Source organism: Argopecten irradians, chromosome 16 (genome assembly GCF_041381155.1).
Source record: "Argopecten irradians isolate NY chromosome 16, Ai_NY, whole genome shotgun sequence".
In the NCBI taxonomy this organism is placed as follows: Eukaryota; Metazoa; Mollusca; class Bivalvia; order Pectinida; family Pectinidae; genus Argopecten; species Argopecten irradians.
Window position 1 is genome coordinate 6,566,528 of NC_091149.1, and position 27,915 is coordinate 6,594,442.

Consider the following 27,915-nt stretch of genomic DNA (forward strand, 5'->3'; position numbering starts at 1 on the left):
GCGTAACCTTATTAAGACGCCAGCTCAATTACTGCCGTCCAGTTGTTGTTATTAGATCAAGTTGGATACCGGAGACCAGATAGCATATGGGTCCTTCACACTTCCACAGGATTCATCAGAGTTCATTTGTGATAACAGTTTATTCAATACATATAGACATATTTGTGGAGATTCACCTCGGTACATCTTTTTGGATGTACATCAAAGGACTAAGTTACCTGTTTTGTTGCCTCCCGTTTTACTATGAGATAGTCTACGGTTGAATATAACGTCAGTTATAGTAACCCCTGGGGTTTCAAAGATGACCTTGGTAATGCGGTGTTCGAATTAAAGATATCTGTTTTGAGCACCAAATTTGAACCAGGGTTGCAAAATCGAAGACTTACAAAAGTGAAAATTTTTCCACCAAGCAATTTTTCAATGGTGAACTTGACGTTAGTTTTCCGACAAAACAGTTGGCTATGTACATATTGTCTAACATCATTATGATGACGGAGATATCTAAATTTGGATCATTAAAAACAAAGACAAAAAAAATGAAAACAAAGTGCATTGGGATAAACCACTAATACTTAGCATATCCTTATTAAATATGTGTCTTGTTACATAACAATGCTTTATCCGCTGTTTCAAATGACGGTAACACTGATTTAGCTTGATGACAGTCCTGGGAAGTCTAATGCTATTTACCCCAAGACAGTATTGTGACTTGGGAATTGAGTAAAACGGTTGATGCTATTTTCAGAACTTTTGTGGTTAGCGTTGACAAATCTGTGGATAGCATTTTTTCTTGCTTCATTATGCATCTTCACTATTGTTTGTGACATTTGGAAAACAAATTATCGGGTCAAAGGCCAACTACACAACACCTCGCTGTGTTCAGATGCACAGCAAAATCTCGCGCTGGCATTTGATGCAAACAAACGAATTCATTCAAATGAACGTCTATTTGCCATTGCAAATACTTCCATGTGGCGTGTTCTATTTATAGATCAAATGACAGACATCCGTCGAAATTAGATTGATGCTCACACATCCGCCATGTTGCTCATGCTCTAAATAGAGTACTTTATCGGAATTTCGGACAACTTATCTTTAACTTGTCCACTATCTGTGTTGTTCTTGTCGTCATGATTATTTTTTACGAAAAACTAGGTCTGTTGGTAATTTTGCGACAATTGATTTCCCTAAACACTAGCAGATATCAAGGGAGAGTTTTTATTGTCACTTTCGAACTATTGTCCATAGTCCAAGGTCTTCTTTACCAGCGAGAACAGTAAATGGACAATACAAGGAATAATTGTAGATGACATATATTAACTCAAGGGAGTTGTAAAGCCGTCATATACGTTTGTCCAAATATATTCTCGCGCTTTTGTATTCAATGCTATGCATAAACAATGACAAGTGTGAACATGTTGATCTTTCGTCACTGTTTATATAATGGCGATGAGTGGGACTGTAGATACGTCATGAATATAGGTTTACAGTGTACGCATGTCATTATGATTTATGAATTTTGGTAATAAAACAATATTGTGTACCAACATGATCGTAATTAAAAGCAGAATACGAATAGGTGTATATATTTTGTATCTACAACTATTTTAAAGCGTTGTGAAGAGTCTATCTTTATTACTGTATTGCATTTCACGTTGTGACAGAGTGAAACAAAAAGTAAATTTTCTATGAAATATTCGAATTTCATTGACCGAATTTGACCAATCTTTTTTTTTTTAATTTGTTGTTCTATTACCAATTAACAAAATTCCAACGCATCGAATTCGCCATAATGGCTAATAACCGCCTATAAACAATGCTATTACGTTTGCTTTACTACATTTACCTGAATCAATCTATAACGCTATATATTAACTCTCTAATTAGCATCATATGTCGACATTAAAAACATCACCTAATTGATTAAATGATGGATACTGTGTTGATAGCTAGTGTGCCAGTGTCTTAACACATCAGCGGTACGCCATGACGAAAACAGGTAAATCGCTCCCGCGAGACGCTTTAAATTGATCATTGTCATTTAGACGCTTGAAATATTAATGGCGGCAATCAACTCATGTGTCTATAATTGAATCCTTCACGTGTGTGTTCATCGGTTTGTAAACAATTCGCTTGCGATGAGTATTTTAATTAGCTCTTAATGAAAGCTGACTATAATCCGCACTCATACGTAAACACCTGCTTATCAATATTATCATATACAATGTACTGCGGAGTAAATGATTTATATTAAAATAGAGTGATGACATCAGACGCCATACCTTATGTTAAAGCGCACTCTTGAGCTCAAATACTCCATTGCAAACATAGATAAACTATCCATATGTATATACATAAAAAATCTGATTATGCTATTTAACCAGTTCACTATTTTGCTGATTTGTATACATTATATTTATACACATATGATATTCTATTTTTCACATATACTAATATTTTTGGAATTATAGACAAAATATTCAATTTCCTAACATTATTCACAAGAGGCGAAATCAGCCTCGGATGTGACGTTTCCTTGTGCCGTGACAATCGTACGACGTCATATTTGGATAATGACGTAATTATCACAAGTGACGTCACATTAATGTCTTACGCGATCTGTATTATATAGCCTTTTAACATGGCTTAGCGGACCAGTTATAGTGTATACAAATGTTTACTAATAACCGATTTATATAGCAATATACATATATAACGATATGGCTGATGCAAATCACGTGACTTTTCTTCATGGCGGAATATTTTGGACATCGTTATATATATCGTCGAGATAATGCGGCTAGTCGACTAGTTGAGATATTTATATCGGAGGTCGACCTTTATCTTCAAAAGTCGACTAAGAATAATATAATGGCATTGTCATGCAATGCCGGTTTTTTCATATAATGGTATCGCAACGTCGGTCCGTTCAATTGCTTATTTTTATTAGTCTCGTTTTTTGATCGAAATAACATAGCAAATTATTCTTGAAAATATTTCAATAACTTCTACTAAATCTCAAAAAATAAATATAAATGCATTGACTCCTTCCTGGACTATTTGTGTAGCCATTCTTCGTACCTTCGATATACAAATGTATCATGCTAGGTGTGTGCACTAGCATTTTTATCTGAAAAAAAAGTAAAAAAAAAAAGTATTAATCATTATTTCAACCTTAAATTAAACGACGGCAGAAATTCGCCGCCATGTTCTTTAACTGTATTCTGTATAACACACTTGAGATCAAAACTCTTTGTCAGAGTGAGCGGGCTCATTAATGTCTCACAGTGTACCTACTTAAAAAATATCGATATCTGTTCTCGTTTTTTTTCCGGTTACGTCTAGATAAACGAGATCATGCGAGAGTTAGAATGGGTGCGTTCGATTCATTGAATCAGATATAGACATGTTCCAAAAGAGGCAGAGTTAATACAGCCATGTGTTAACCATCAAATCCTGTCTGGGAGGGATTGGTATATAGGACACTTGGGCTGCTGTTGTCTTTTACACATAATTGGCAGCAGTGAGTGTAAATAATGAAACCAATGAATAATATACACGTGGTTAAAGAACAAAACCGAAAAAAATTATCGATGCAATTTCTGTTTCATAAGAAATCAACAGTCTAAATTTAGCACATATGTGTTTGTGTGTTTTGCCATAAGTTTGCTCAGTTGCTTCCATTAACACAATGTAATCATATGAGACAAGTTGTGTTTCGTCTGATCGAGTGATTTTGGATTCCATGTGTTTGTATAGCATAGTCAACGACTTCTTCAAAACTCTTTTCTCATGTGGCACTAATGTTGGTCATGTGACACTAATGTTGGTCGCTTCTTTCTATTCATCATGTGGGGTGGGGATTGTGCTTCTGTGGCAGAGTGGTTAAGATGTATCGACATATTATATATAACACAATCCTCCACCTCTGGGTCGCGAGTTCGAATACCATTTGGGTCAGTTGCCGGGTACTTACCGCCGATCGGTGGTTTTTCTCTGGGTACTCCGGCTTTCCTGCAACAACAAACCTGGCATATTAAACATATTGAACATGATAATGCTTTCTTAACATTTACTACCACATCCAACATACTGGTTGTTTCTCATCATATTATGCTACATCAACGTTTTTGTCGCTTACAAATGGATACAAAATATTAGATTATTAGAATGTTATAAATTTACAATAAATGACAATAATTTTTAATGAATTCATTGTATTCGAAGTTCTGACAGCTTTTTTTCGAAGATCGACCTTTTCTGATTAAAATATCGTTTCTGTCGGGATTTGTAACTTTTAATACAACATCGAGCGATCTTATTGATGGGAAATGATAATTGATTTCGTCGTGACAAGGTCATACTAAACACAATATTCAATAATATTGCATGAATTACAATGTGAATTATAGTCACAGTCACCTTGTAACAAAGACCTTATGGTTTTTCCATTTAATAGATGTGGTATGTTGAATGTCGTCAGTATTTACCTACCATATCAATATACACCCAACACGTTTGATGTGATGCTACTTGACCATTATGTCTGATGGTCGTATTTCCGTTCGGTCATCACAACAATACTTGCATTATTATCGATAATTTATTGAAATTTATTTCAGTTTGAAATTTATAACTAAAACACCTACCCATATTAATTTTCTGTTTGTGATCGTGAATATATGCATAAATAACAACTAAATGTGGTCTTGTTTGAGGACAGTTTATCCATGTTGAAGATAAAAGACGTCATCAGCCGATATATAAAAATGTTAATGTGAATTTATAATGCTCAGAATGTGTTTTAAGTTAAATATTGGTTCAATGTCTGGGAAATTGTTGGTTATGTTTGATATTTAAAAGTGCATTAAATGAATATACACTTTGCCATAACAGCAAGCGTTTATGCCATACTTAAAAGAGTTGAATGAAAATAAATGTTTAATACCAGACGATTTATTTTTTCTAATGGATTCTATTTTAACAGCAAATGGATATCTAGTTTTTTTGGTGCACTTTGTACTTTTTAACTGAAACCGGGAGTTCTGCTATAAACCAGAATAGCTAATATGATTAATATATTAATTTGCCTAGAATTACAGTATGTTGTGTCTTGCATGTACAAGAGCAAATAGGGGAAAATCTTTCTAAAATTTCACTTTGTATGTCATGGTATTCCTGATTAAGAAAAAGAAGTTAAATATGATATCCAACAGTAATGGTAGAACGAATATACGTACCCGGCCTATTATACCTTTCAAAAGACATCGCCATTATCTGTCTAAAAGTCTTCTGAGCCACGCTATTGCAGCTAGTGTAATGGTAGCTAATTATGTCAGTTTGAGATGACATTGCATCAAATCTTCCAAATGCTCTGACCTCGGCCTTTTTACTACACAATGTATACCCCTTTTTCTTTTGGATGGAGTCGTTTTAAAAGGTAAATAATGTTGAACGTTTGGCACGACGTATAATTCCCTCGTGTATATTGTGTAGGTCGGTGATTTTTTCTTGATATCAAACATACGACCCCCGTTTCCAAATAGACGCTTTACTGAACAGCTTACTATTATAACGCATGCCATCTTTGATTGACTGGAAGAATATTTTTACCTCCTTTATCTTTAAAAGCGACAACATGACATTTAAACCAACACGACAATCTATATGCTCTTCTTAACACGTTCAAAATGTCATCGTGATGTGTTGTCGCTTTGTCGTGTTGTCGTCATGGCGTGTTTTGAAAATGCGACAAAACGACATTTTATTTATCAAATATAGTGTTGTCGCAATTTGAAACCGCGGCAAAACGACAAAACGGCAACACGACATCATCAGATGGCCGTACTAAGCCACCAGATGTCAAAGGGAAAAGCCTTTCTTTCTATCAGAGAATAAGGGAGGTAACTCGTACAAACCGATATCTTTGAAGCCTCTGATCTCTGATGTATAATGACTTGTGTGTTAATTTGTGTGGTATATGTATCGATCTGTTGACGTCTCCGATCGCCACCTAGTCACCTGCAGCCATCGATCAATAGTATTTATGCAATATAGAAGCAGACGGTACAATTAAAATGTGTATATTGATCCATAATTCTGTCCTACCTTTATCTAGATGTTACATTTCAAAATATTATACATGACAAAAGCGAGTTAAGCTTTCGGTATGTTTTGACCACTATATATGCATTTTTGTTGTAGTTAACAAAATATTATTTTCATATATATATTTTTAAGTAAAATAATATGATGATGAACAAATAGTAAAAGAAAAAAAAATGAACGTGATATTTTTTCAGCGAGATATAAAGCTCTTTCACAGTTATTTCCCACGTAAAACCCGCGCCTGGGTTTATTCCATGGTACAAGTTTTGTTAATTTCGAGATTATCCGTACTGGAAAAGTACCCGTTAGTTATACATAGACGTACATTGGTGTAAACCATGAAAATTCAGTCACATAGTGCGTGGTTTATTATAAAATACGGGATGTTTGAGGAAGAATTAAGAATACCATCAAACATATTGAACAATAATAAATCATAGGCTTCACATATGCAATCATGTGAGCTGATGTAAAAATCATTTCCCAATACAAAATCCATGCAGCAGGTCTTTTTCCTCTTATCCTACCAAAGCACTTTGACACCGATAACCCATAGTAAATATAAACAGCACTGTCCAATTGATTATGTGTTATAGATATTTAAATGGCGAGGGTTAAATTGTTCTTATTTCTGAATCCAATCTCTTTCATGACATGTAGGAACTGCAAATAATTTTGATAAGAAGAGGGTAAATAAGTTAAGTTAAGAAAGGCTATATGATCATAGAAGCAGCTTCATAACCATATCTGCTATGTATGATCAAGTTTAATGATATATTCATTTAGGGAGATAATTTGATGTAGGCTATGTCTGTTATTCGAACCGTTTTTGTACTTAAACAAAATATATTTACTGCAATTGAATAATGTTTCAAATATTTAAAATACCATAAACGTCTGTATCTCTTACGGATGTATTCATCCATGAATTAGAGGTTAATCGGGAATGTACTGTGTTGACGGGAAGTCGTCTGCGAGTTCTCTTTCCTTGCTCAGCAAACGTACTGGCGTCACATACACTACTACCATCACGAAGATTTAGGTCCGGGAGGGGCGCTTGGACGTCGGTGCTTGGTTAGATATGGGACAACCACCAGTATCTATAGTAATTACTGGTTGTCATGCGGACTATGTGTTTTATATAGTAACAAGTGTTTATGTCTGCGTGAATTGCCCGTGTATTCCTACGCCGTTTGATGGCTATTAAGTCATTATAACGCCTATTGATCGTGCACATTAATAGAAAATGGGTGTTTTTGTGTCTGCAGAGGATTAAATAATGTTAGATGTCCTACGCGGAACCGATGGTCTATAGTTAATAAGGTCAACAAGATGACCGCCGCCGGCTATCTTCAAAGTCATTTAAGTCCCAAAGCATTTTATGGAACACTAGTGATATAAAGATAACATTAAATGAATTGCCTCATAATAAAGATCAAATAAAAAAGGAAATTAACTTTAAACATTTTTTTTAACTTATTTTTTATTGGATATCCCGAAACTCTATAACGTCAATAAAAACAATCTGCACAGTCAAATAGTCAATTGCAGTACCCTATTATTAAGCTGAAAGAAACTAAATAGCAAAAACTGCTATGTTTTCTTCAGCAATCTATTGCAAACCACATGGTTTGATGCATTTTAAATCTATAAATATCATTTTATTGGACAGAAAAAATGTATGATGCCTTATAAACATTAGTTACAACACATAATTTAAGCACTGTAATTTTTTTTGTTTTTATGCCTTATGTATGTAAAGATGGCAACATACATGCAGAAATCCCTTTACAATTACTAATGACACTTCAAAATGTGAAATGAAATTGTAGACCACAACTTGTTTTATTTCACTGTGCTATAGATGTCAATATAATATAGTACTGCTAAAAAACATTTCAAGCTCTTATTTGTACTTGTAAAATTAAAACCTAGGAATTATAAGTATAGAAATTCTGAAAAGGATGGTCATTTGTGATGGTGTATAAAAGCTCTTCTTAATTCTTGAGTATGGATATTACGGTACTGTAATATAACTTTTCAAATTTTATTATAATATTATAGCTAATGTGTCTTTGTTGGACATTGTAAATTTTTCTAGTAGAACCGCCAGTGTTTTACAATTACCGAACGAAACGAGCCATTTTTTTTAATCTTTAACTGTATTGTAAATCGGCAAAGTTGGTCGTTGATTGAAATACAAGCGGTTTAGAATGTTATTAATACGGACATTAATTTAGAGATGAATTGACACACTTTAATTATCGACGTTATATCATTAGCTGTTGGGGCATGTTGATAAATAAATCTGGAATAAAATTATTCACATTAGTGGTCAAGTGGCCATAATAACACAATGCAAGTAGGGTTATAAAGACGGGTCAGTGGTCATTTACACATTTGCTTATCCTCTTTCGTCTTCATGTCGTGCTACAAAATGGAACTAGCTGGCCTTGCTTCAAAAAGTGAATCGCTCCTGTCTGTTCACCAGGAAATATCCAAGACCACACCAGTACGGTCCGAGAGGTAAAAACAGGATAGCATTAAGTGTTTAGTAAAAATCAATATGTATAATGGGTTCCGAATGACAGTCACATGCTAAAATGTTTCATATAGCTGTCATAATTACTTAATCAATGTGAACGGATGCATGTTATCTACTTGTATATTTCTAACATCAATATGTCGCAAAATTAGCATCATCTATACTCAAGAGGTTACTATCACTAACGTTATATCCACCCCTGGAAAATCGCAGTTCAGGAGAAAGATACTGACCGATCACAGACCTGCAAAATTTGTTGTATATGTATAGTACAATAAGCCTATAAAATACTCGGAGTTTTTCTTATATTCATGTAAAATAGTTACATCGTTGTCGAAATGAATGACTTTAATTCACCATGTTAAATTTACCCTGAGGATAATACATTTACCGCAGACCTTATGTACACTATCAAAATAGACAGGTGCCAGGTTGAAATATAATTTTGTTTAGATTGAATTCAATTATTTTTTTACACTGACAAACACACTCAATGTGTTTGTGAAATCAAGTCTAATTTACAGGGCAACTTTTATCATTATGAAATATTTTAATTACGAAACAGTCCTTACATTTTCATTCAGTCTTTTAAAGTTTGAAAAAAAATCGACCCGAGCTATTATATTACTTCATACACGCTTGGCTATTTATTTGAATCGTAGATGCAGTGGGTTTAAACCTGTTTAACGCAATATTCAATTGTTTTATTGATATTATCAAATTCATGCTGCACGGTATTAGACAAAATTCCTGAGGTTTCATCATCATGGTTAAAGCTCTGCCGACCACATCTCTACCCAGTCATGTATCTTGTAATTTAATTACCGGCATGTTTAAACACCGTAATGATTCAAAAGAACGTGAACCTATAAAAGCTGGCCTTAATTCATTACAGAATGCTGGAAGAAAACAAACGCATAACTAATTAACCAATGTCACCCTTTAGTCAAGATAACGCAAGACCCTGGTTAACCAACACTTCATGCAACATCCAAGTCGAAGATTGAAACAAGAGATGCCCTTAGCAACATGGCAGCGCATGGTAAACTGTGCTCAACCATCGATCTAAGAGCACTTAATTGTTTTCTTCCGTTTTGTTCTTAAACACTGCGTCATTGTTTTGTATTATGGTGCGTTACAAGAGTTCCGGAGATGTATATTCATCTAGGTCACATGAATGCTTTGTTATTAATTGATTTTGACTAAGGTAAAACTTGTGTTATATTTGGTCACCTGGATGGAAATTGATCGATTGCTTAAAGTAGAATGTCGACACTGGTAATATGTTTTACATATTGATTAGGGGGTTTGTTAAACTTGTCATGTAATCATTTTTTTATTAGATCTTAGTATCCTAATTGATATACCTGAACATTTTGAAGCGTGTTTAATTTTGCAATAATTTACATATTTTGATTATTATTTATAATTATACAATACTTAATATATGATAATCACTATCAAATTATTAATTTTGAATTGTTTTTGCTCTTTTAATGGTTGATACTTGATAATATAATGAAATTTCTGTCGAAATTTAACGATTTCTTCTTGTCTAGGGCTGACTATCAACCTTTAGTTCTTTATATGGTTTAAACATAAGATATTTAACAAGAAAGACTAATTTAGTTTTTTATCTACCCAGTGTCAATAGACGTCCAACACTCATCATATAGATTCGATCTATTTTTGAAATTTGCATGATATGTCATAAATTGATTTTTATATTGAAGCCAAAATTGTTTCTTGACTTCAAGACGCCCGCCAGCGTTACGGTATGTTTCCCTGCTGTATCACATCCTGATCCCAGTATATTGAACTGACATTGTTTGAGATATTATTTCAAATTCAATAATGTTGACAAAAGATTTTAAAAAAAAAATAAAAAAAAAATGTGTTTTTATATGTCCGCCATGTTGAAATAAAATTATAGAAAAAAATGTACAAATATATTTGATTAGGAGGCTATTATTCCAACTAATCAATTAAATAAGATAAAACACTTTGATTGATAATATTTATCAAAACTTACAGTCAAATGTGTTAAATACAAACAAAAGAAAAATGTCAACAAAAATCAACATTTGTAATATATAATGAGACTATTTAATATGTGGGATATGAAGGATATGGATATTCTACCCTAAGGTCACAACATGTAAAACCCAAGGTTTCTGATTTCTTTCGCTTTTTGACGTTATACAGTTGTGTGACCGCACAACGCTCCAAAAACTGCGTGCGCACATCGTGTATACATCGTCCGCACATCGTGTGCACAGCTATGCGGTTCGGATCGCACACCGCACAGCTGTGCTATCGGGACGATCAGTCAATCAAATTTGCAAAATCGTCTCCATAAACGGACCGTGTTGAGGGGTCTAATTTGTTTGTACTATCATTTTAGTGATACCTAAATATCTATATAATAATTATTTTCTGTTTAAACGTATGTTTCTACACATGTAATATTTCATCATATTTTTGAAAATATATTTTGATTGATATACACTTAAATTTGATTTATTCATTGTATTGTATGTTTGGGCGATCACTATATAAACAGGAAATCTATATAAAGCAAAAGTTGTGTATATTTATTAGAAGATTAAATAAATTTATTAACTAAAAATGATGACATGAACATAAAAAATGTGAAATGTATTGCCATTTTGTAAGTATGATAGTCCGCCATTCGGATATAAGTTTGAAGAACACCGCGACTGCAAGTCAGTTCTTCATACATGAAAATTATGCGATATTTTCAACGCAAATCCCGTTTTTTACATAGTTATAGTACATTGTACAACCAACCTAGTTTTTGGAAAAAAAAAGTGAAAAATTTTACCGAGAAAATAGTGATTTTGTTGACGCCATGACGTCAAGAGGCTGTATTGCATTGACAGTCATGTAATACAGCCTCAGGCGACATGAGTGTATTGCATGAGATCAGCAAGAGTATCACCTGTAGGTATTAAAGATATATATGTCATTCGCCAGTCTTTGTGAACTTGGCATATAACAATTCTAACGTTATTATATAAGTTTCTGGAAAATGAGACCTTATACATTTTATCGCATTACAAAAATGATAAGAGAAATAATTAATGTTATTAGTTACACAGTTTGTTAGTGACCTAATACGGGGAAATATTGGGTCTAAAATAAAATTGTATAGGGCGAGGCGACTTCGGTTTGCTTTGAAAGTGGTCATCAGCGCTATCATTCAAACATTTTGTCTCCATATCATTTGATTGCCGTCGTCGCGAAGCGTTACTTGACCGCCATCTTGTTGCTAATGACGTTAGGGGCAAAGAACGATAACTCTATCGTCCAAACCTAATACGATTTCTACTAACCTAATACGGCTATATATTGGATATCACGTGACGTCATTTTAACCAATAGGAATACAAGATTCTTTTCTGAGGCGGGATAAGTCTTAATATCATACTTGAAATGAGTCATATCACCAAGACTCACATGTTTATGTGAAGATACTTTATTTTAGAGATAAACGCTATAACGCAAATTGTGACTGTCAATTTCACTTATCATCAATTTAGTCTCCAGTCCTTAAAGGAATTAACAACCAGATGTTTTGTACACATTTTATATTCTTCGTTCAAAAAATTAATGCATTCATAATACAATGAGTAAATGATAAACTTATCACGTTTTCAGTTATTTGCATCACTGGCATTTCAGAAAAGTATTTTATCACAAGTTATTCATCACTCAGAATATCCGGTCTTAAAGATATTATCTTAAAGAGTTATTTGACATTCAGATAATCTTTCAAATTGTCCATTATACTGACTTCATCTCTGTTATATCTGTTCTTCCCTTGTGACAGGTAGTTATGTTATAATATCTACGATCGATTCTTCATGATGCGTCCGACCAGTTGTTTAACATACTTTTTTATTTGCTATGTGACTTTCTTTCTGTTTTTTCTTTGGATCGGTATTTCGTTCGTTTACTGATGCGATGTGCATAAAGAGTAGAACCTGTCTTAGCGACCACACCTGTTTCAAATATACCTGTTTAATAAGGCCAGTCTCTAACGATACCAAATGGTCAAGTTAGCACACATGATCATGCCATCAAAGTTCAGCAGAATGTTTTCCCACGCACTGCAAATTACTTTCGAAACAACAATATAAATATCTTTATTTCTTCATTAATATTTTATAGGGATGTGAACAGTTTGTCCAAATGGCTAAATTATAACAAAAAACATGGTAACGTGAATAAAATCTTTTTTAGTTATAAATGACGTCAAAGAGTATTGAATTCCAATTCGTTTGATAAAAGACGTGAACACCGTTACATATACGTATACTCAAGAAGAATCTCTTTTTTTCATTTTAAGCTAGACGACCTCCTCGCAGTATATATCAATGACAAAACAATACCGTGTATATAAATTTGAAAATATATTTTGCCTTATTGGTGTTCTACATACGCCATTCTAATGTGTGATTGGTGGGTCTATGAATGATGGATTAGCTTGCAGTACGTAATGGCATTCATTAAGCCATATTGCGCACCACGTTCCTTAACAGACTCACGGTAGTGACCTTCAGGTCTGACGAAAATAGAAACGGTTTAATTTTGCTCGTAGGCCTTATTAATGTTACAAATTTGTTTGACGCTGAGAAAACATACATCAAACATACCTAATGTACCCAATCAACGAAATTGAATTATTTGGAAACTTTGAAAAGTTGTTTCTTATACTATATCAGATCAATATACAGTATAGTAATTGAGTGATATATTATAAAAGAAACTTTCGTTATGCGTTATGATATAGTTTATGGGGATCTGGGTTATAAAAAAACGTGTATGTACACATTTTGTATGTTTTCGCGGAACAAAGTTTTGCTACTATATGTATTTGCCCTGAAACAACGAAAAATATCCTTTGGGAAACTAGCAGGTTTAACAAATGTTTTCAACGACATGTTATTCTGTGTTTGCATATTACATTGTTATCTGCCCTTGTGGGAAGGTATTGCTTGTGACGTCATGTGTTTGCGAGCGTAACGTCATACTTTTCGGAGAAAACGAACCAAATTGCGCCCACAAAACAATGACGTAACAATGGATACCGTCTGGCAAGGTACTAACTCCGTAATATGAAAAGACGGAATATATATTAGCAGACGCAATAAGCAGGTATTGTAACCAATGAGATTATTATAATTTAATTAATCATTTAAGCTTTAAGCGTTCATATACTAAAATGACGAACCATCGTTTATCGTTCAATATTTCCCAATTAAGTTCCAAAATAATTGGGGGACTTCTTCCTGTAAGATATTACTACGCCATTGATGAGACATATGCCCAGACCAAAGGAAGTCGCAAGCTGTAGATAAAATAAACATGAAAATAAAATCACCACGAAAATTATTTATCATTTTTGTTTGTTCAGTATATGGGTATATATATATCCGCAATCTATTGATAAATAAGGCAAGCACAATAAAAACGGTTCAGGGAACAATTGATTTACATTCCTGTTGATAAATCAATAAAAGGCTTGAATATGTAGGGATTTCATGCTTCGATGCACTTGAACATTTGTAAAGACAATTCGACACACACATATGAACATCGTACTATATAATTCAATTCATCAACGTTGTCGAGCCGGAACTAATGTAGATAATTTAATATTAGTATCAAAAATAGCATCCTGTCCATACAAAGGCAATCTTCCTGACCAAATACTAATAAAACTCCAATAAAGGACTCAGGACAAAGGCAGTTCATATACCTGGTACATCGACACACTGTCAGACATTGCCGTAGATAACAAAAATAGCGCAGAAGACTGCATTCCACAAAGCACTACCGCTGGGTCCTCGCTGAGGCAGTTTTAAATTTTTCATAAAATTAAGATCAAATAGAATTATCCTGACAAAGAAAAATTGTGTAGGTTTTTTATCTCCTTTTTTGTTTTTGTTTGTTTTTAGATATTTCTTGTTTTTATATTTTTGATGGAATGGGTAACGATTTGTATAAGAGACAGACAGGTCGGTTTTTTGTGGGATGGGGGTGGGGGTGGGGGGAGTTGGGGGTTGGGGGTTGGGGATGAAACTCAATTATACTAGTGTTTTCGTAACTGATTTTCATTTTGTCTATATTGGATATGACTCAAAATCAAAAACAGTTTGACATTTAGTAAAACACATTCTGTTCAATTTCGTTATAAAATCTTTTTTGGTTTTTATATTTGTATTCAAATATAACCTTTTAGAACTTTTAGAATATAATAAGAAATCTTTCAACACCTATACTTTATCTGTGTTCGTTGACGAATACCTTTTTTAAGCTATGCATCAAGCTCGAAATAACGATTTTGTGTTCCAATCGATAGTAAGCCCTCGAAAATGAACCCTAATAAAGAATTACAATTCCAACATTGGAAATATTTCAAATTAGGTCAAAAATCCTGCTGACGATTTACTTTATTTTATGAACATAAATCTGTCTCTAATCCCACGGTTAGGTGCCGGATACCGAAATCGCTCTCGCTATTAACTTATTGAAACCTGCCTTAAGGTGCAATTTCAAAAATGGAAAACCATTGTATCGAAACCACAACAATACCCTTGAGATTAATCAGTAAAACCAGGGACACGATTCTTCGTAGCTGCACTTTTAATTTATAAGTTCATTATTAAGGGTTCAACGTCATAGAGAATTTATCTACAAACATTTGTCAGCAACATCTGGCACAGCGAAGTTGTGTATCTTAAAACCAGTAATACAAATGCATGATTGTGCTTTTATCAGAGAAAAGTAACAAAAACACCGGTTTTGAATGTAGCTTAAACAAATTATGTCTTTAACTTGCGTTTATGTTTCAGATAAATACAAAGCATAAACTTCATTGCATCAATTAGTCATAAACTTTGTTCTATAAAAACGATTTGAAATAGAAAAACACACACATACACAAATATATTTTGGGATTAAAGGTTGGTAAACACTAACAAACTCACAAACAACAAGATACGTATGTAAAATCCTTTAGGGTAAATAACAAAAATATAATTATCATTAACACTTAGTACAAAATCATCAGCTTCATTCTTCAAAAGTTAGTTTTGCTATAATATATTTAAAAATAAAGTTTTTTTACCGCATTTAATTACTAAGAAAACATGAGAAACACAATCGGAATTGAAACTACAAACTGTTTTATACCGCTGAGGTAATCTTTTATCTCATTTCAAATTGATTTATCAATTTGTATCGCTGAATTTTAAACATGTTTTTGTAAAATAGTTAATATTGCATTTCCCGTTTTGGGCCCCATCTATCAGAACATTACTCTTTCGTTCCGTTTTTCACCACAGAAGCTTCATCTCCCATACCCTAACATTGATGTAATATTTTGTTTACGCTTCAAACTGTTGGAAAGCGGTGGTCTGACCAAACGACCGCCCTATAGAGAACCTATCAGATGGACGGTAGTATGGAGCATATGTTGAGAGAAATTCTCATTGCATTTAGCGGGTCTGGTTTTTCTTGATCCACTAAAACCCAGTCAAGACCTTGTAGTGCGTAGAATTACTTGATATGTTTAGATTTGTACGTGTGGCTGTTCTATAGCGCGTGCCAAGATGCAATCACGTGAATGACGTTAATAAACGAGATTTCATTTGACCACACTAGCATGGGCATTCTTTACTCAACCTAAGTTAGCTAAAAGGTTTGCCTATCTAGCGACCCTGATGAAAACGCTGGACTGCATACGGTAACGATAAATTGGATACACTGACGGTCCGAATCTACTCATTCAATGTAGTGAAATGGCATTTTTATCAAGAAATTGGAAGATTTCTTGACATTTCCAGAATAATTATTCTTCCAGTATTAGTTTTCCCCTGCAGTCATCGATTCTGAGACTTGGTCAGCGACTGTGACAAATAGCTACCATGCCTGGTATCTCAGCGATATTAGACTTCTAAACAATCCAGTCTCTAAGCTGATGGCATCGAGCATTTAATTCATATTGTCTGCATTCTACTTAAGTAAAAACCACTAAAACGAGACATAATTATGTTTTCCTAACGACATCACGATATCAAACTATCTAGGTCAGGGAAAAGTTTGAATGAAGGTAGCATATCAAAGGCAACGAAAACGTGATGGCGAGATTGATTGGATATTTTTTTAGAATCTGTGTCATCAACAAAATATAATTCTACAACCATTAATGTAGCATCCTATTAAATAATGTGATTTCTGATCAGTGATAAGTGGTCAAACAAATACATTTACACAAGAGAATTATACTACTTAAATCAGTCCCCGCTGGACTTAACGTGCAAGGAAGACGATTTACAGTAAAACGTAGACCACTATATAGTGACTTAGCATACTCTATCCCTGGGGTATCGTTGTATATTTGTACACATTACTGGACCGACGCCATATTTGCGTATAACACATCACCATAGATCCCAAAGGATAACGTTGTTGTTTCGGACAAGGACCAAGTGTTTGGGGTGTTTTTACTAAACGAGTCGCCTGCTATCCCTCTGGGATTTGCTGTATTGATACCAAAGAATGGTCAGTGATTTGCCTTTTTATCGCATCTGACAGCCACGTGTACAGTTGACGTTTATATTGTTTAAACGCCTTCTTTACTGCGGTATTGTGTTTCTGTAAACACTGTGATGACGCTGGACTAACAGACAGCCGCCATATTTGTGGACATGCTTAAATGGCGTTTACTATATATGAAACCGGATACAACTTTCAGTTTTAAGGTCACATGAACTGTTCTCTCATATCCGGCAAAAACACGAATTGATAACATTGTTTTTGTAGAACATAATCGAACGTGAACCAATCTTCTTTAGCAATTACCGGTCATTTGGCTAAAGCCACCTCTGGATCAATACCGAGACAAATGCGATTTTCAGCTATTTATTGCCACCAAAACATAAGTGTCCTGCAGGTTTACGTTACCAATGTGACATTCTGCTGGTCATCGATCTCCAGAATTGACGTCATGGCCTAAAAAGTGTTGCCCATACCACTGACCATATAATGGTATCACCTCCTTCTGTGGTCAGAAGTGGTCAGTAGTGGTCACTATCAGATGCTAGGCGGTGTAATGTCCACGCGTTGGTGACTTGAGCATGCCATTTTTCTCTCTGTGACATTGTAGCTGTGGGTCCATTAATTGCTAGGTTCCAATCTGAGTTGTGCGTCGTGGTGATAGCCTGGCGATTGTTGTGAGCCATGAGGCACAGGTGATACACCAGGATGGATTGATTTTCCCTCAGAGACTTACAACTAGCAATTGCTTTGCCTATGTAGTGTTGATCATCTCTCCGGTTTAATCCTGCTTAGCCTCCATTCTCACCAACCGATATCTCGTTTTCTATTAGACATTAGACTTTATACGTCAACTGATCAGAACATTTGAGTCTCAGGACTCGCCTTGTGTTTGACTATCTTCGTTGTCGCCCATTGGATGCGTGGCAGTGTCGCGCCTCGTGCTTGTAAAGCGTGTGTCTCTTCAGACGGAAACAGCTAGCCTTGTGACAACAAACGTTCCACGTTCATCTGGTTTTTATTTCTGTTATCGGCGATAGAAACTGTTCGGCCTTACCTAATATTTGAACTACTTGTCGACTTACGGACATGCTACCCAATGTCATTGGTACCGACTGAGTGACAATGCTGCACAGCTTTCAACACCATCACGGATTGTAAGTATATAATATTAGAGTGTAAATTATAAATGGTAACCTGTCAACTGTAGGGACCAGACCACAGGGTTTAATGAATCAATAAATACACTATACGGCAGTTAGGTTGTTATTTTGTATGTTGTAATCCTATGTATATTGTAGTCTGTTTAGTTGTCGATGTGCTAGACTGTCATGTATTGTCTGTGTTGACAGATATGCTTACATCCGGTTCTACCATATGGGAGAAACGCCAATACGAAAAAAAAAACATATGTAAATATATTACGAAATCATCGCTAACCCAGTATCAACCATGTTTGTCATGAACGTCTGGTAAAAATCGTTCATTTGTATTTAAAGTATTGATCGATTTGTCATCAAATCCAGATTTGGTGAAGATGATGGTAATTTTATCAGGAAGGTTTTCTCTGTGTCTAACATACTGTACATTGTCTGTATGTATTTATGTTCACACAAATCAGGCTGTACTGTTTTATGTTAGTCTAATAAATCGTTAAAATGCCGCTCTGCTCCTGCGGGAATAGTACCATCAATACCTGATTATGACTGTTATTCGTTTTAAATATGGCGGCCAGTAACCATCATCACCATGTGTTGAGTGATGGTGAAGATTCATGTCGATATATAGGTCGGCCATCGATTGGGGGGAGAGATACAGAGTGTTGATTTGGTTTGGGGGGATACTCATCTCGTCACATGTTATAAGTACAGATTCACAGTATAATTGGTATTAGGTATAAAACAGGATAACATAGTAGATAAAAAAAAATCCCCGAAGTGGATTTGGTTTCTATGAATAAACCCTAAAAGCCTGCATATAAATGATGGTCATATGTGAGATATTCAATTACGTCTGGTTATTTAAGCATCCCTTATTTACATGGTTATTAGATAGGAGGACATGGTGTGGAAAATGCACACGTGGTTTTACAGCCATAATCCGACATTAAATAGAGATATTAAATTAACATGGTTATTTACTACATGCTCATCAATGTCATTTGCATTAATTTATGAAACGAAATAGACAACAGCGTGCATGATCAATTATAGAGTTGATTAAGTAATTAATTTAGTTTGAACCATAAGTGTCAAAACAATTTATTTTTATATCACCTTTCTGACATTTTCTCAATACAAATTAGTTTAAATTAGTTTAATATCAATAGATCTATCATATATCAAAATTTCATTCAGTTTTGCGATTAACATATATATTATGTAGCATAATTTCTTACTGATAAGGTTAAATAATATGATGTAGTACTTGTGTTTCATATCTATAAACCTAGATTCGGTTTACGTGTGCAAAGTCTTTTTTCCCATCTGATAGATGTTTTACTTCACACGGGCGTTAAATGAGGAAAGGGTTATCTTATGTTTTTATCCTAATATTTATCGTTAGTAAATATAATTCAAAGAAGAAAAAGAAATAATGTTCTGAATTTAACGCGTGATATAATACTAGCCTAACACATCAATATACAATTTCTTTTTGTGAAATAACAATAACTACTCAATCCATTCGAATTGATATCTTCTATAAAATACGCACTTATATAATATACGGAAACATAATATATAAATTTCCAGTTCACTATCACTTAATCTTCGTCTATTTTACCAAGCAGATTATATTTGTATAGCTGTGTAATAATTTAACCCCTTGAGAGTATCCATTAAAACTGCAATTTAAGATAATGAATCCAAAAAGTTTGTATCCTAAATAATAAATTGGAAGTCTATTTTTATTCATATTTGACTTTACATCTTTCAACATCTTTTGTTGCGTCATCAACTATGTTTGAACAATTACTGAAACATATCAATATTAAAGATTATTTTAATTGCTACAAAATAGCATATTTAATACCGCAAATTATTTACTGTAATAAATAAATTAAGTTCTTGTACCAAAAGTAAATACCTAGGGTTCATAATGAAACAAAACCTGCTAATCAAAACGTTAAGAAAAGTATCCATTAAGATATTTCTTTTTTGAAATACGTACATTTATGTCAAGGTTGATTAGTTGTAGTAACTTTAAAAAAATGCTAGTTAAATAAAACTTTTCACATATAGGTAAAACTTTTGGCTTAACCCGTAATATCATAAAACATTTTGGAATTCAGTGTTTGATTTTATAATATTGTAAAAGAATTGTGTCACTAATGACCTCCAAAGGGTAAAACATGACCGATTCGTTCTTACTCTAGTGACAGACCAGCTTGTATTTTTATATTTTAGCAGAAAACATCGCCATTGTACGGCCCCGTTAGAGTGATATCGCAATTAACAGATCCATGTGAGTAAGACAGTTCAGGCAAATCTGTAGAATTCACAGGCCGCTTTGTCTTTTAAAATATTTTTAAAAGAAAAAAATATTAATTTTGGGGAATATGGTAAAATATTAAGTGCACATAATGTTATTTTATACTGCAAAAACGTCTTATTTTCTAGTCTAGTGTTTATTTTGTCTATGCAGTTAGTTTGACGTTGTTTGGTGTGTAATTTTAACAATAATTTGAAGATTGTTTTTTCTAAGTTATTTTTCCACATTTTGTAGTTCATATAACAATGATAAAATTTATACTATATTTGATGTGTGGTCGTTTATTTCGTAATATGTTTTTCTGCAAATTATTGCATTTTGACTTGATTTACTCGAGCGACATAATGTTTATATGATATACATTTGCGGTTTATCAAAACATTGTGACGTTGATAACGAATACAAATATTGAAATTGTTGTCATTATCAGACAAGAAAATTAAAATGTTTTTTGTTTTTGTCTCTTGTGCCTGAGAATGGCCAATAGAACGATAATTTGTGAACAAAGAATTTCTATTGTTTAAGTTGTATATTTTCTCCCTGCGGATGACAGTTGCATGGAAATTAAACTTCATAGATTTCAAAACTCATGTGATATCTATTAAGTTTGAAATATAATTTCACAACAATTTGATATAAGATGATGTACATAGATTTTGATAAAATTTAGAAAACCTTCAGATATGTTGGTGTATTTTAATACTGTTAGCCTTTCTAGCAGGGCCTTCTGTTGGTAGTTGGTATAAATTGTTTACAATATTGTCAGATTTCGGAGGAATGTACAGAAAGGTTGAAATACGGTCAGATGTACATGTAAACAAATCCATGCCGATAGGGTTGTGATAGGAACAAGGTGTTCATATGTAATCACATTAAATATCCAGCTCTGAGGGTCAAATCGGCTGATATGTAGGAAATAAGCACTACCACGTTAGTAAACGACGATATGCTTTATTTCATTTACTTATTCACCCCGAAGACACATTTGAACTCGTCTAGTTCAAAGACTAGAACAGTCCATTTAGGATTATCAGGGATAAATGAATTAATAATTTCACCAGAGCGGCGGTTAACGGTATTCTTGTCCATCTCTCCCTTAACGCTATAGTAAGTCATGTCGCGTTCATTAACAGTTTCCATTGAAACGAAGTATCATGTGTCTTGAACAGAATTCTTTTTTATGTTTCGTTCATAATTTTATATAAGTTTCTGGTTGTTATATTTGTGTTCCCGTTTAAAAAAATATTTAGAAATACAAAGAAATATTTCAAAAGATTCTTAGATGAATATTATTCTGATTTTAAATGATTTCCATATATAAAGATGGCCAAAGTTCCTTACAATTGTCAAGTTAGTGTAAAAGTATTTGCTGTCACGAATAAGAGAAAGGATAGAGTATAAGACACATTAACACTGAGCAGTTCCCGAGTGGTTAAAGCGTTAAAGTGCTGTACCACAAAAGTCAGAATTAATAGTTTCGTATTTATAGTTTCGTATTTAGTTTTCGATGTATTCTTCATATTTTTCTCCAGCAAGTGAACAGTTTACGTATGAAAATATATAACGTGAACTAAGAATAAAACTAGACCTAATCATGTTACATTCCCGAACACAGGGGCGTATAATCCTACTCCGTTTCTCATTGGCCTCAATAGCTAAAATACCTCATTCGTTGTCCTTTTGTGTTAGTTTAATGAAAGAAGGATGTACGTGTAGTATGTCAAGGATAATTTCACGGTAAAATTTAACAAAACCAACCGTCGTGTTTGTTGTTTCAATCAAATTACCCATATCTTTAATGTTGAGTTGCCATGACAACAGCCAGCTAATATTCAAATTAATTTTCAAAAGACACGTTATTGCGAATTTTACTACCATACTATACAGCGTTGCCAATCTGTTGACATACGCTACAAATAGTGTACTTATTATTACAAACAATTCCAAGGAACATCTGAGAATCATTTGTTAGACCACCAAAGACACTGATAAATTGATATTATTGAACTATATTTATTTCTGCAAGCAAATAGCTTTCAACATTATAAAGAATAGCTATTAGACTTAGGTCACGGAGGACGTGCGATGGCTTTGCTATTATCGCAGTTCGACAAGGCCAAAATTATGGAATACGTATTTCATATTGGTATCTTAAATTGATCGGGTTGGCGGTGTCATTTTTATTATACGGGGGGCGATATATTACAACAGTTAAGACAGCTCTTATACCCGTCTGGTACATCTATAACGTATTTAGGACATGTAAGCTGTTTTACTGACGGGATTTATACGGAAAACGTTATTGATAGAAAACTACTTTCTACACGTGTCAGGTTGGACGGGATCTGATATATGACTGGTGGTATGGGGTACATTAGGGCCGAGTCGGATTAGTTCAGTTCGGTCAGGTTGTTATAGAAGCTAAAGGGTGATATCTTGAAACTTTTAGAATTAAATAGGTTCGTTGTGAAAAATAAACCCTGTTTAATTTCTGTTCACATTATTTTTGTTATTTTAGTAGTAAAATATTGATCTCGTCGTAGAAAAATCAAAAAGGTTGTTTACATTATCTTCCTCTGTGTGCTGTTATGTCCATACAGAACTCTCGAGATGTCATTCACCACCTTTGTGTAATAACAGTAATTACAATATATTAGATTTTAATTTTACGCAAATAAATAAGAGCTCAGAGTGTATTTTTGTCGTACTGGTCAAAAATAATAAGATTTACGTCTACAGTGCATCGGGAGGGTTACATATGGTCAAACCATGATTCAAGGTTGCAGTCTACAGTTTCGTTTAACATTGTTACAAGAGTTATTAGAAATTGTAAAAAATACTTCTGATGAAACGTTTTCATCTAAACAAATATAAAGAAAAAAGAAAAATAGCATTTACAGTGCAAACATCCTGTGAATTGTAACTAATGTTTATAAGAGATCATACATATATGAGATATATATTTATTAGTGCCTTTGAATGACTTTCATAACTTTATTCATCAGACCTTATGGTTTTTAATACATAAATGATGCCATAATAACAAGTTATGTTTGGTTTTGCCGTGTTATGACATATATGTATATTTGTAAAATTTAAATCTTTGATGGTGTCCTTAGACGACCAAGACTAAGTTCAATACGTACAAAACATTTCTTGATGTGGCGAGAACATTCTGGTACCAAATCTTTCGGTGTTTCAATCTACAAGTCAAGGAGCCTGTAAATGGCTGTTTTAGGAGGAAGAGGAATACCAATCATATTTTTTTTTAATTTATTGATGTAATTATGGTTTTGAACTTGTTTACTTTTACGTCCTATTAACAACCAATATAATCATTGGTGATTTATTAAATGAATGATTAACGATAACATGAAGGAATATCTTAACTTGGCCATTTGTATTATACAAAAGAAAAACAACAAAACATACTACACACCAAAGATGCTATAAAGGCTTAACCGAAATCTTGTCAAGCATCAAATACCAAAAAGTCGTGAGATACAAAAACAAAGTAATTGTTCAAGAAATGCTAAAATGTATGACACATCCAATTTAGTTTTTTCTATGTTTAGCGTACATAAAGCAGGGATGCCTATATTCTGAGATGTATCATTTCCAGGGAGCGGTAGTGCTTGGTTTCGTTCAACCACTTAACTCTATAAAGATACGTGATATCTGAGATTCGACTTTGGTAAATGAAATAGACAAAAACGACCTTTTACACCTTTTAGCTGACCCTAATTAATCCATCATGCGTCAAGTTACTAATTAACCCCTAATGGTAGACCAGATTTGATTGAATCAAGTCAGTCAATAATGGTTTTTATTAAGGTGCCAAACTACAGGCAAATTAGTTTCTGTGACACAGCGAAATAGTTTTCCTTTATTGCTACTATCTCCAAAATACTGAATAGGGCTTTCATGTTAATGGGCTTAATCAAATAATATAATGTGGTGCTAATATTCTCTTTTAACGTTATTAAGGCTAATATTTGAAGGGTATTTCTGTCGCATTGTTCATCACTTCATATGACAATGATCCGATCTATTTGCCACTATATTCATTGTTATTTTGACAGGATGCCACCCATCATATTGGAAGATGATATTTTTTCAAATGTGTATTTGGTTTCAAATGACAAGATACGACTCTTACTCTAATATTTGTTTGACTCATTGAGAAATTGTTTTTTCTCTCCTTGTACTAATTGACCTCAATGAGGTTTGTGATGTTTATTTGACTCTGTATCAGGGGCTTTTGGTACGCGTTAAACAATAGCAATTCTGCGTTATCAGCGTTTTAAGGTCATGCACTCTTTGATGTTTGTACATTCTGTTGAATTTTTCGCTATGGCATCTGTATATACGGACATACGGACAACGTTTGTTTTACTTTCCATTGTCTATAAAATACATTTTCTAGATATTCCATTAAATGTGGTTTACATATTTAAGAAGATCCTTTTTACTCTTGGCCTACAGGGTTTATATTCATACCAAAGCAGTAACGCTGTTGGCACTGTTCTCCTCATACCCCAACGTTTTCCACGCACGCAAAGAAGAGTGCATTGTCAGATATATATGTTGGGTAAGATCCCATGAATGGAGGCGAGAAATCGAATTATCTGTCACGGCATAGCTCCGTGTACAAAATCTTAAAGAGGGAAGGCACAACATAATGATGCTAACACACGTGTTTATGTTCTGGTTTTACGACATTATTGTCCGGATGTAAAGTTTTTACGGGAATAATCCGAGGAAGGTTGACGACCAGCCTCCTACCTTTTAGGCTCTAAAACCTAGTAACCTTTTATCTTAAACATTTCCACATCCTTTTTGGAGGTCATGTAAACGTCAAGAACATACATTCTTTAACGTTATCCTTTCTTCTATCCCTCAATAGGGAATATGTCTTTCTAGATTCCTACGCGGGTAAGATAAAACTGATGGATTTATCATTCATTGTGGGTTAAGACTTTTTACTATACTTGGGGTCAGAGTTGCTGCAAGTTGCAGGATTTTTTTCTTTGTTGTAATGTATCATTTATGTGTTTGCAGTATTGGAAACAGTAAAATACGTATTTCTTCATAATACCAGGTTTTGTCTTTTTCATCATGCAGTACAGTTGTATAATTTCGTGGAAGGAAATTTAATGTTGTCTTCTTTGATTCTTACTTCCGTTTATTTGAACAAATTTCAATATCAATAGCAATACGTTAATCTTTTTTTACAATATTTTATAATTCGGTCATCGACCAACAGGTGTTACGTTTACCTCCCGCCGTTAAACACATCACTCGTTTCCATTTGGAATAGAATTTGTATCAAAATATAAATTTTGTTTTTATACTGTTGTATTATATATGACATTTATTTCATGTTTAATGGTGCTTTTGATAAAAATGACAGCTGTTCATCACTTATTTCCATTAGGAACATGAATTTCATCTAAAATATACATTCAGTTTTTCCAAATTATTGAAAAAATTATGACAATTACTTCATATTTAATTGTGTTTCTGATGCAATGACTATTACTCTTCACCCGTTAGGTACCATTAGGATGTGAAATGTGATCAAAATTGTATATTTTATTTTGAAATTGTTGTATAATTAATTATGTTTTTTTCATATTTTTAAAGTGATTTAGATAAAATGGATATTATTCATTACACTTTTTTAGGAACAGAAATGATATTAAAGCTATATATTTCATTTTAATCTCATTAACATTTATAATAATTACATGACCTTTATTTAATATGTAATGATGATTTTGACACGATGAATACTGTTCATTACTCGTGAATTATATTTTAACATTATTTTATCTTGAAATTGTTGTATAAGATATGACGTTTATTTGATATATAATTGTGTTTTTATACAATGCCTTTATAAAAATATTTTATGGTATATGACGATTATTTCATATTTGACTGTGTTTTTATACAATGCCATTATTTAATTATTTTATGGTATATAACGTTATTTCATATTTGATTAGATTTTGATACAATGCCTATTGTTTAGAGATACACTACCGAGTGTGCGAGAACTGGTCAGTGAATGACCTAGTGTAACATATGTACCATACCGAGTAGTCCGCACGTCCATTCACACACTCCAGTAACAATTATTAGATTTACCCTAATCACATTCTACAGAAATGTCAATTCTCTTTATACTAATTGGTCAGATTTCATCTTGCTTCTCCCTTCAAATTGAGTTTGGGCCGACCAAATCAATGGTGGAGGCAATCCATTACGGCATAAAAGGGGGAGATAGAAGCCGGGAAACATCTAACAACCAGACAGGATATTTGTGATAGAATATTCGTACTCCGAGTGACAATTCAATTTTTCCTAATAAGTCAGAGTAATGTCAAATCTGCTGGACAATGACGATTCAGAGTGAAAGGTGTATACGGTCGGTCATCACACTTGTGTCCATACTGGCCGTAGTGGGTACAATTGGTCACTTCCTGTAATACGGCCTCTGGTGGCTCGGTCACATAATGTCGAAGGTTATTGAAGGTCATCTTATATGTACGATTTATACCCTAGCTGTGCTACTGGTAGCACTTCTAATTTCGCCAAGGGCTAGATTTATGACAACAGACTCATATATTACACGTTCAAGAAGAACCGTTCTGAAAATTCATTTAATGATTTAAATACCACAAAGCCTTATAATGAATTATAAAATTTTATTATTCGGTTTTTCAGCAGTTTTTATTATTTTTTCATTCACAAATCTTAAAGTACAATTGATTCGGCCGCTGAATGAAGCTGTTAATGCTGTCTGTGGTTGACGCACCATTGTCGATCTTTACGCCTTTTCTTTATTTGGCGTGTTGGCAGAAAAGCCAATTTATCGAGGGTTGTCGAGGGATTGTGGGCCGTATTGATGTCGATAGATTATTGTTTTTCAGTCGCCAAATCCTGATTTAGAAAATGCCATTACAAATTGGATTTCTCGTATCCGGACCTTTCCTGAGAATTAAACCCCAAACAGGTCCTCGGGGAATTCTGCTGACCATTTAAGAAATAATCACAGGGCATTTGGTGTTAGCACTATTTCTAAGAAAATGTGTTTCATATATGTTTAATCATTTAAGAAAAGTAGCGTTAAACAATGAAATGCAAACCAACTTATCTTTTTTGCAAGTACTAAATCT

The 27,915-nt window shown here is 33.7% G+C and overlaps 1 protein-coding gene across 3 annotated transcripts in view; it reads left to right on the forward strand.

Annotated features, from left to right (window-relative positions):
* LOC138310501 (innexin unc-9-like) overlaps nucleotides 1-27,915 on the forward strand; it is a 128,901-nt gene that overhangs the window by 27,149 nt on the left and 73,837 nt on the right. Inside the window, exon 1 of one of the 3 annotated variants that reach the window (XM_069251751.1) lies at nucleotides 17,433-18,396. The exons of 1 other annotated variant lie outside the window; for it this stretch is intronic. In XM_069251751.1, coding sequence (XP_069107852.1) covers nucleotides 18,365-18,396 — 32 coding nt within the window. In that variant the 5' untranslated portion in view covers nucleotides 17,433-18,364. Of the gene's footprint in view, nucleotides 1-17,432; nucleotides 18,397-20,646; nucleotides 20,705-27,915 lie in introns of those variants that run through there. One more of the 3 variants, XM_069251752.1, reaches the window with a different exon arrangement.